Source organism: Neodiprion pinetum, chromosome 7 (genome assembly GCF_021155775.2).
Source record: "Neodiprion pinetum isolate iyNeoPine1 chromosome 7, iyNeoPine1.2, whole genome shotgun sequence".
Lineage (NCBI taxonomy): Eukaryota > Metazoa > Arthropoda > Insecta > Hymenoptera > Diprionidae > Neodiprion > Neodiprion pinetum.
In genome coordinates this window covers 26,773,495-26,784,247 of record NC_060238.1, presented here as the reverse complement: position 1 = coordinate 26,784,247, position 10,753 = coordinate 26,773,495, and the positions used below count along the sequence as shown (strand labels likewise).

The 10,753-nt window shown below is 43.2% G+C and overlaps 2 protein-coding genes across 5 annotated transcripts; one reads left to right on the top strand and one right to left on the bottom strand.

Moving 5' to 3' along the window:
• Nucleotides 1–2,284: 2,284 nt before the first annotated feature.
• Nucleotides 2,285–6,919, top strand: LOC124223841 (uncharacterized). Of its 3 annotated transcripts, XM_046636162.1 has the most exons (6): nucleotides 2,285–2,395; nucleotides 3,455–3,631; nucleotides 3,905–4,033; nucleotides 4,176–5,678; nucleotides 5,748–6,355; nucleotides 6,471–6,919. In XM_046636162.1, exons 4-6 carry the CDS (start codon nucleotides 5,003–5,005, stop codon nucleotides 6,813–6,815), a joined length of 1,629 nt encoding a protein of 542 aa, XP_046492118.1. In that variant the 5' UTR covers nucleotides 2,285–2,395; nucleotides 3,455–3,631; nucleotides 3,905–4,033; nucleotides 4,176–5,002; the 3' UTR covers nucleotides 6,816–6,919. The 3 variants fall into 3 exon arrangements, with proteins under 3 accessions (XP_046492118.1, XP_046492117.1, XP_046492119.1); XM_046636161.1 differs by having other exon boundaries at nucleotides 4,176–6,355; XM_046636163.1 differs by having other exon boundaries at nucleotides 4,176–6,359; nucleotides 6,471–6,566.
• A 2-nt stretch (nucleotides 6,920–6,921) lies between these two features.
• Nucleotides 6,922–10,009, bottom strand: LOC124223846 (uncharacterized). Of its 2 annotated transcripts, none has more exons than XM_046636168.2 (2): nucleotides 9,768–10,009; nucleotides 6,922–8,479 (listed from the first exon to the last, which is right to left on the bottom strand). In XM_046636168.2, the coding sequence occupies exon 2, from the start codon at nucleotides 8,477–8,479 to the stop codon at nucleotides 7,799–7,801; it is 681 nt and encodes a 226-aa protein (XP_046492124.1). In that variant the 5' UTR covers nucleotides 9,768–10,009; the 3' UTR covers nucleotides 6,922–7,798. The 2 variants fall into 2 exon arrangements, with proteins under 2 accessions (XP_046492124.1, XP_068994089.1); XM_069137988.1 differs by lacking the exon at nucleotides 9,768–10,009 and adding an exon at nucleotides 9,532–9,551.
• Nucleotides 10,010–10,753: the final 744 nt, after the last annotated feature.

Here is a 10,753-nt window from a genome sequence, read left to right as displayed (position 1 = left end):
TCGTGTACAAACTACTTTCACTCTACCTTGAGGAAAGCCACAGCTAGAGCCTGCGAACACAGGCAGAGATTCGCCAGCCACCCAATTTCGGCATCTGATTTAGACCATTATCGTTTGCATTACGTTGTTTATTCCTGGATAAGAATGTCAAGTTCTGTCATCAACTTCCAAAGATCGCCGTTGTATCGAGACTACGCTCAAACCACAGTGGCAAAATTTACAACCGAATCAGGTTCTAATAGGGTCGGGCTACAAACTCGACGTCTTGAACCAGTCATTCGAGTCCAGCTTAATTAATCGACGAAGAAAGCGTTTGAGCTCGTCAGCGGAATACGAGGTATGCGATTTCTCGAAGCGACATCATAACCAATAAAGATAGTATAGAATTGTAAATTTCACACCGAATCTCATAATGCAAACGACGCGAAGGTGCTATTATTAATCAATCACCAACCGAAACGATTCTGCCGAAAAGAACAACGATGCGACTCATTCAGCACGATCCCTGAAGTACTTCGCTTCGTTCCGACTGTCACATGTCCACGCTGAGTTACCAGAACTGTCATGAATTCGCTTTACCGAAGGTAAATTCGAAGATCTGGAACGGAGCTGGCGAGAAGAACGAAGGAAGTATACTTCAAGTTATCATCACATGTTCGATGCATTACATTGACAACCATGGTCGTTACGAGTGATCGGATTAACTCTGAATGGAGAAATTTAGGTTGGAATAGTTTATCCTTCGACAGCCGAAATGAAATAAAGCTAGGTGACTTGTCACCTGTACGTAATGTTGGAAGTAGATTTCTGCAAGTCATACCTACCAGCCACCTCCGAGGTATCTGCTAATTATTATTATTTCTCGTTCGTTATCAATCCTGTATTTGATCTCTTCCGCTTCCAGCATCTCGATTCGTCTACAAAGCTTTTGCTTCATTCGCGTAATAGGAGGCTTTTGGTGATAGGAAGTAGGACACGCGTCCCTTGACCTCAGCATTTTCACTGACCCGTCTCTGCTGTACTTTACAATCGATACAAGTGTTGAAAATTATGAAACACGCGAGTTCACAGTCCGTTTTACGTGTTCAAGTACAACAAATGATTAATAAATTATTAGAATTTTATTTTATCATATCGCATTCTATTTTTGGTAGAACCGAGTCAGAAGAAAAAATACAGTAACGGGTAACATAAATATTGCCAACTACGATCTTCCACTTTAACAATAATATTATACGCGCACAGATATTTTGTTCGGTAAGTTCCCGATTTCCGACGAAATTCACCAATCTTGGTACGTCGATTAACGTCCCGTCAGGGCGGCAGTTCCGATTCCAGTGTTCCAATTCGACCGGAGGTTCGTTAAGCTGCACTTACGCGCGAGTTCCCTTTTGAAATGTTTAATCAGCCTGCGGCATGCAACCCAACACGCGTCACGGTCTATGTGCCAAAGTAGAATGATGATTATTGCTATTGCCGAACAGCGGAAAGACGTACTGCCGGATATTGCCAAAAGTACGGTTATCGTTGTAAAAAAATCATCAACACTTGAGCAGATGCGACCCTCGTTATTACGTTTATAATTACTTTTCATGTACATAAATGCAGTTTTATTTATATCCGTATGAAATGTCGATAGGATAACCATACGACGCGTTCTTCACTGCAATAGCTTAAATAGAGTCAAAAAAAAAAAAGTAGTCTGCTCCCACAAAGCCGCTGGTAATGGGCGACTAAATAGGGGGAAAAAATGTGCACGATAAATACCGTGTCAATAAATCACAATAAATATTATTATGAAGCAAATGCAAATTCCATTCAAGCACCGAATCACGGCGAACCAGGATGAGTGCCGCACCCAATGCTCAAGATACTCTAATCAAAATATGATCTTTCTCCACTGCAAACCGGTTCGGATGAGTAATGAGCGTATACGCAAAATTTTTTAGTGTAGTATTTTAGAACCATGCTGGGTTCAGGGTAACTTGGAAACAAATTATCGGCGTTAATCATAGAATTGGAAGATGAATAGAAGAGAAAATAACCATTGAACTGTCTGACAAAGTGTGTGAGAAAAATGTGTCAAATCAAGGGGTAAGTACATGCATACAGAGTGTCGAAGGTGAACGTGGTCTCTTACCAATCTCCGTTGAGGGCGCCTCACGATAGATTGAAAACTCGCACGGTTGTTTACACTTCTTGTCTACTATTTTTGGTGCTACGAAAAATTTAGTTTGAACAGAGTGTCACCCGGAATACAAAGCAGCCTCCCGTGATGAGCAGAAAAGTGGGGGATGGCGGACCCACCAACAATATATAAGCCCTCCCGCATTCTTAATTTCGAGTTAGTCTGATATAGTTACCGGTCCTTTAGACGAAAGCCGTCGCTATGAAGGTGAGTCAACTTTTCAGCTCTTACACTCACAATTAGGTAATTTCTTTCTGTTGATAATCGGGGTAGCATAACCGACTAATCGCGCAACTTTGATCAGAATGTGGTTTCAAGTGATCCCTCGAATTGGCGATAGAATTTTTCCTATTATAATCAGACAGATCTGTAAGACCAATTCTTCAGTATGAGTGTACATGTTATTATGTCCGTTCAATTTTCGCTACACAATTCTTCAAGCTGTCAATTTTAGTGCTGCGTAGTGCGCTGAATTTATATCAGCTAAGAATTTCTAGGTGCACCTACCCACGTCGTTAACAATGCTACCTGATTACCTATCAAAATTGGCGACACGTTGATGCAGCCTACGAATCGCAAAGCAAAATGCCGTTACATTTCAACTCACCTAAAAATTTCGAAATTGTACTCTCCTCTAGCAAATTTTTCTCGCTATAAATATGATATGCGTAGTTCATATCGCCAAAATGAACGCCCCGCCGTTCAAAAATAAATGGCTAAGTGAATTTAATTTCACATTAATAGCCACATACAGCATATGTGTGCACATACCAACAAGCTTCACACACTAGTCAAAAATGTGTCTCTTCGCGACGAATTTCAAATGTAAAGTTACATTTTAACGTTATACTTTTGACGACGGTCTTGGCTGGTGAATTTTCATCTCGCATTGTTTAATTTTTATATTTGTTTTCGAGAAGGTGGGGTCTTCAAACGTGATCATAAATGCGCCGCAGGTATATGTCGTTATACGGTCAGTTGAGTCACGTTATTTTGTCCACCATTACTCACAACGATCAGTGTAGAGAGACAATGAATAATGAATAATGGATTATTATGCGCAGACAACCGAGAGCATCCAGATTAAATTGTCCTGTAGCAGTAGAATATTCAGAGGCTTGCAAATAGAAACAAACGAACATACACTCGTATAACGTCAGATCATTCTCCGAAATAATAGGTGGATGAAATGAATTTTTGAAAATGTATAACATGTTATTTAAGATGAAGGAAAATGTATGGTAATATTTTCGTATCCTCGAGCAGGTGATTATCTTACTGACACTTATCGGATCATCCGCGACAGCCCTGGTTCCCGTAGGCCCTCTGCATTATCCGAATTTGATCTCAGCGCATCGTACAGAGTTTCCTACCCAACGTCTGGATGTGACTACGCTGGACGCCAACCCTTCTCAACAATACTTTCTTTATAACGTCCCTCAGGTAATGAATTCAAAGCACTAAACTGTCGAAATACTTGACACAACTTCGCGATCTCCATCACGTTACTCGATAACGGATTCGTTAATCACCATTAATCTCCCGTTTGGGGTTGGAACATTTCGAAAGAAATATCACGGAACACAAACAGTTGGAAAGCAATAGGGTGATCCCGGTTGGTGTCGTGCATTTATTCGATCAACTGTCGACATTAACCTATATTAATTTACTGAAAAAACACACACAAACATCCCAGCGTTGGTTTGTTATTTTCAGATTAACACAGCCGTCAGGACTGTACCAATGGCCGTATTTGCAAATGGTAGACCTACTATAGCACATGTTCCAACAACTTATAATTATTATGGAACGCCAGTCTACGATCTCCGATTTCCCTACTCCCCGGTAAGATTTCACACAGCATCGAACGATTTTTGTCGCATGCCGGTTTTATTCGCTAGTTCAAAGGAATGATAAGAAGGGTGAAAGATTAGTAAATAAATGAAATCAATCGTGATGCTAACGTTACTTCACTTTACGTGTTTAGCTGTATCCGGCTGGGTCGAAACCATCAGTCCCGGAATATGTTCCAAGACCAGAAACACCTCGGCCGCCGATTAAACCTGTAGATTACGACGACAACGACGATGACGAAAACAATGACGGCGGTGGTATAGAGAAGTTGGACGAAAAAGTTGAACCGGGATACGATCCTCTCGGCGAAGCAGCCAGCGCGGCGAGTAGCGAGGAGGTCTCTGACGAAAATGACTCCGTTATCATAGAAGCCGAGTGAAAAACTTCACCTCAAATTTTCTTATCATATATTGTGTATGTACATTGATAGTCATACCCAAGCTTTGAATAAAACAATAAATATCGGCAGCAAAAACGCCTAACCTGACACTATCTTTTGTTCAGTGGTGTACATTCCAAGCCGACGGTAAGGGTTTTTAATGAGACGTGTCTTTGGTAGAATGAGACAAAATCTTTTATTTGAAGAGGTATAATGAAGAAGCAGGGGTCATAAGTGATCCAAAAATGCTCGAGCTGCGTTCGCAGTCGGTTGTAATATTAATTTGACCGTGAAACCTTCTGCCCTTATCGGGAACGCTAAGACAACTCAGAAGAAAAGAACACAGCTCGCGTCAATCAAGTGTCGTAGACCTAACATTGAATATATTATAGTTTCGATGCGGTTCAAAGGTCGGTTGGTAGCACGACAGATAGCGATATCGTCTCAGTTAATTCCATCTATCGGAGTACCGCATGCCGTATAAAGTTCTCGCATTCGTTTTCAAGAGAGTGTCGTTTTAGAAGCACAGTGTTCGACAGGCGGTGCGGTTTGACACGTTCAAGATCAACGATTATTTCGGTATGTTGTCGGAAGATCCAGAAGGCGTGAAATTCCGCACGCCAGACTATCGCGGACTATACTTTTTTCTAATAATCATTTTCGCTTCAACTCTCTCCGGCGTATCTTCGAGAAGTGTCGTGACGGAGGGCGATAAAAAGGCTGACGATTTTTTCGCAAAATCTGTAAGTACGACCGTGAACGAGCCTAATCGGATTCGCGATAATGCTCTAAAAGAGAGGAAGTATACAAGGAACACTGGGACTGAGGCGGTGGGTTGCGACTTTAGACGTGCTTTCATGCTGACAATGAGACCCGAAGAGACGAGGTCCACGCCGGAGAAGCCAAATGATCCCTTAATCGCGAGATTCCGGAGAGAGGACAAGGAAATGGTTACTCGGAACGTTTCGACGTCGAAAGATTACATGAGTAGCTACTACGCCCAGAGGAAGGCGATCATGGACAAGTTCAACTTGCAAAAAAATGAGATTACGAAGAGACGCGAGAGGGCGGAAAAGTTGATAGCCGAGGCGAAAAGAGCCAAGGAGGCGAAGGTGCAAGTTCATACGGAAAGAAATGACTTCACTCAAGATCGCGGTCGGGCCGAGGATACGCCTCGTCCCCCGAGTGTAGTCACGTATTCTCCCGACCTTGCTTCGACAGTTTTCCCGGTTCCGAATAGCGGTGCTGACCTGAGAGGTAAGGTGAATTTGGCCAATCGATATCACTCGACTATTCCTGATATAAATTTCAACGACACCCAAACAGCGACTCCGGAGAGCAAGGGATCTTTCACCGATCCAATCGAAGAGGGAACTCCGAAGAATTCAAGTGACTTCAATCTATATTTCGACGAAGATTCGTCACCAACAGTCGCGACACCTCGCCTTTTGGAAAATAATGATATCGATCTTGTGGTATCGGAGAGAAATTCTCTGAAGCAAGAACGCGACAATGAAACTCTGATCGTCGACCTCGGAGCTCATCTCACAGCTTCGTCGAGGGGAAACGAGTCGACCTCCGAAGAGCTGGAGAGTATTTTTCAATGGGAAACACCGGCGACAGACAAGACATTCACTCGACCTAACACCGTTGTTATTTCAGCCAATGGTCAGTCGGACAATTCGAGTCAGGCTTTGGCCTCCCAGGGTTCCATGGTCAAGGTAGAGACTTCCCCGGAGGTACACGTGACAAAAAGTATAGAAAACGTCAAGACTGACACGATGGTGTACAGAAATTCTACCCACGAAATTGTCGCGATCAACGGTGCCGTGAGTTCCATCAAGAGGATAGACGATGTTCCAGCCAACGTTGACCAGGACATGAAAAATCGCAATATGACGGATTCTACGATGTCTGGAACGGCAGAAATCGGCGTGGGTATCGATTTTATTATCATGTTTTTACCTATGGCCGTTACACACGCGACCTGAGCTTGAAGTGAAATCGAATCGGTAAGAAAATGAAATGGATGTTCTTTCTGATTCTCAGGGCGCCAGGGAGTCGGAATGGTGCGAGGAGTGCCCGCACGACTACAGATGGGGAGAATGCGAGGGAATTCTATTTTATCAGCATAACATATTCTTGAGAAACAGAGGACCTTCCGCAGTTGACGCTGTATTCGGAATGGACACAGAAGGCCCCGTGTACATAACCTGTGTCGAAGCCCTGCGTTATAATCAAACGAGGGGAATAGTCAGCCTACATTCCGGCGGTCCGGCTCATAATTTTGCTAAATTACGTGTCAGAGGATTTCATGGCGAAGGGTTTTCGTACATTATGAAAGTCTGGGGCGTAAGCAGTGAGAAATTTCACGAGAGCACCAGTTATCAGTGAAAATAGAAAATGAAAGTAATAATGATGATATCAATGAGGCGAACGAGAAAAGCTTGGTGTTGTATACATTTTGCAGAGGATTCAAAAAAATTAAAACACACTGACCTACGTCTATTCATGTATATAAAGACAGTCACAAGGTTGTAATATATACGTTAGTAATAATCTACGTATCCAGGCTCCTTAGTTCCTGACCTAACGATGTGCACTAGGGGCACACTCGTACCTTTCCATTGAAAAGTAATATATGTAATGTAAACATGCATATTGGGGTGGCCCTTATTTGGGGTTCGGAAGAATTTTCTTTGGGACGTCCCGCAAATCTGTAAATCATTAAAAAAAATCTGTGTAAATTTTCAAGCCTCTACGTGAACTGGAACACGTACCTCTAAGCTTTGAAAGTTTTAAATGTAAAATACATGTAGTTTTTACACCAAGTTATTTCGTTTTGTATGACTTCGGTATAAATGAAGGACAGAGTTGTTTCTTGTGATGATAGAAACAAACCTTGAAAATTTCAATATTTTATCATAATTTTTTAATGAACTTCTTATTATATAGAAGCTTAATAGCATCACTTTTATTAGGCTTATACGTAAGGGAACAAAAATTATAAAAATTTGATATTTTCACAGCTTGTTCCTATAATTATAAGAATTTATATACATATTCATTATAAGCAACAGCAATGCCAAGTTTCAAATCAGTGCCTTAATTTATTATGCAAAGTCATACGAATCGAAATAGCTGGTTATAAAAACTACATGTATTTTACATTAAAAATTTTCGGAGCTTAGAGGCACGTTTTCCAATTGACGTAGAGGCTTGGAACTTTATACAGATTTTTTTATGAATGATTTGGAACAGATTTGAGAGGCGTCCCAATGAAAATTTTTCCGACCCCCAAATAAGGACCACCCTAATGTACGTATATCGCAGTTTATTCTTAGAATTCACTTATAATACGCCCCCACTTTTCGACATTACGACTTGTTCGAGGATGAGGTTGGCACCGGCGGCGGTGGTACGTCGGGAATCTTTTCCTCGGCTCCATTTTTCCCAAGGGCTTCAGGGCCGGCTACCGGTAACCGGGGGCTGAGCAGCTGCTGCCCCCGGTAGGCTTCCTGGGGGGAAAGTGCGGGGGCCAACGCTGGTGGCTGATAGTCGAAAATGTAGGGACTCGGAGCGACGCGGGCGTTGAAACTGTTGTAGGAATAAAAGTACGGGTCGTAATAGAGCGAATGATAATTCGGATAGAAACTGAGCGGGTGCTCGGCGCCCGGTTTCCTTTTCCGGGTCTCGTCTTCGGCTGATCCCAAGTTCCGCTCCGTCCCGGAACTACCGGTCCTCGTTTCGGCCCCGGCCGCGGCCTTCGACGGTGCACGCTCGTCGGGTTCAGCTCCGTTCGCCGGAAGTAATTCTTGGGGCAGCCGGCCCGCTTCCGGACCCGGATATTGTGGGGCAAACTGAGTGTAGTAGAACGGCGGCACGTAGCCGACGGCGGTCGTGTGAACGACGGGCTGAATCACTGGGAACGCCCTCGACGGCGAGAGATTTTGATTGCTCGTCACCAAGGCGTTGTACACCCTGGGGACACGGAGGAGTCCAGGTTCCGGATCGGCCAGGATTGTCGTTGCGCCCAGTAAGGTGAGTAGTAGTTTCATCTAGAGGACAGAATCGACAGATTCCGGATTTATTCACACGGCAAGTTTTTATCTCCATTGTACAGCAAGGGTTCGTTTAACCGTTCTGACTTCTCCTCGAAAACGACACGAACAATCGATAAACTATATACCGCTCTAATCTGCTCGGCTGGATCTAGCTTTCACGAGCGCGGAGGACAGGAGTTGTGTATATGCCATGACTTTGAGAGGTTGCAAACACCGCGTGAAAATGATCTACCAATTAGTGGAGAAAAAAATTTACACTTGTAATAGTTTAGCTGGGTCATTAACGAGGTGCACAAGAAACTCCTTCAACGCGCGAAAAGGCATAAAAACGGAACAGCAAAGATACGGGAAGCTGATAGGACCTTGTGTAAGAGAGATGAAAAAAGTTTATGAAAAAATGTGAATAAAAAATTGTCATTGCCGGAGCAAGGATATTATACCGCTGTCTAGTTGGACAATGCGATTGATTGGAAAAATTCAAACTGGTTTACACGTATCATTAATGGACCTCAATGTCAGGTGAATGTAGATCTTATCCCGAATGATACAGCTTTTCATAACTACAGCTAGATCCAAAGTTAATGGTTCGTGGCAACACCCACATAAACCCACACGCGTGGAATAGATTTAATTTTGCGAAAGAAATAAGTCCTAGCGTGAATATAAATCGTCGTTAAATAATACAGGTATCTCTTAATCGCTGAAGCGAACCGTTAGTTGCAAACGGTTGTAATTTTCGTATCACCTTTGTACGTGCATTGAATTTTAATACAGCCTGCAGCTGTGTAACTATGTGGCAAGTTCTCTCTCTCTCTCTCTCTCTCTCTCTCTCTCTCTCTCTCCTTGTATTCTTGTCCAGAAAAATTCAGTCACGGACTTGGAGGCATTTCGCATGGTAGTCATGCACCGGTATGTTGGTAGAGTTTCAGAGTTACGCGCTCGTGTTTGAGAGAAATCGGGGGCTTTTGATTTTTAATAAAACTACGGAAAATAAACAATTGGTATCTGCAAAGGGCCACTTTGACGGAGAAAATAAAAAATTTTACCGGCTTCACTTTCGTTTCAACCCTGCAGGGGTGCTGAGGGGGGGAGAGAACAACGCGGGAAAATCGATTTAACTTTCAAAGCACCGCACAACAATACGCAGGAACAGCAGTAAAATGGTATTTCCCTTCTTCTGTCATTACAGATTTCCTACTTTCGTCGACACGCGTAAAGGAATGGTCGGCAGACGAGCGTCCCAAGCTCGAGTGGCAGATATTTGAATCACAAACTGACTCACCTTCTCACTTTTTTATTCAGGCTGACGATCCGGTAGTGCAAAGTTGGTTAAATTGATCGGATATCACAACGCTCCGGCGGAGATCCAAGAGGCTGAGAACGCGCCGAGTAGCAAGAGAACTGCATGGCTCTCTACCATATATATGCCTCAAGAAACCCGCGATTCAAGTCCCACCGATCTCCCACTACTATACATACGCTCGGCCAACATATATACTTATACCTATGTATTCGTATGCATACGTATGGGCACCTTGTCCGCGAACCCGGCGAAAGTACCTTCGGAATACGTACAAAATATCCATGCGACTTTGTTCGCCTCGCTCTCTGTACTCCGATTCCTCCTCATCTTACATCAGTCTTCGCCTCGTACATCCACAATCTTATATAGATCTCATATCGCGAGCAACATCGACTCGTGGAGAAAATAGTTACGTAGTGGGAAAATCCAGTTCGTTGTTTCGTCGACGCTCGAACTTATCGACGGAGATCTAAAAATTCGATAATTCGAAGCCTTTCACGCGTCTATTATTGGCGGAGTTTCTCATCAAGAGGCAAGCAGTTTCTTCCCGAAGTGCGAGGAGGCAGATTTGGAACCGTAAAACGGCCGGTACACCTTCGATACATCTCGAGACTTGATCTGCTGTTGGAAGATCGACTCGAGGCTGCATATCGTTCGAATGGTCATCACCCGGTATGCGGGCATCACAGGTACTCTAGGCGTTGAGAAAACATTCCTGCTGCAGTGGTATGAAGAAGCTGCGGCTTCTGCTCCTTCAATTCGGTACACCGCCGGGGAAAATAGAGGAACGTAATCGTTGCGAATGGAGGATGTAAGATTTGAGAAAATTATGCACGATAAAGGTTATAACGATATTCCTCCAACATCGTGTAATATACGACCAAATAATCTTTGACAAATATTTATTCAACTATCATCTGAAATTAATTATACTATCGATCATGCAAAAGGAAACGTACACGATC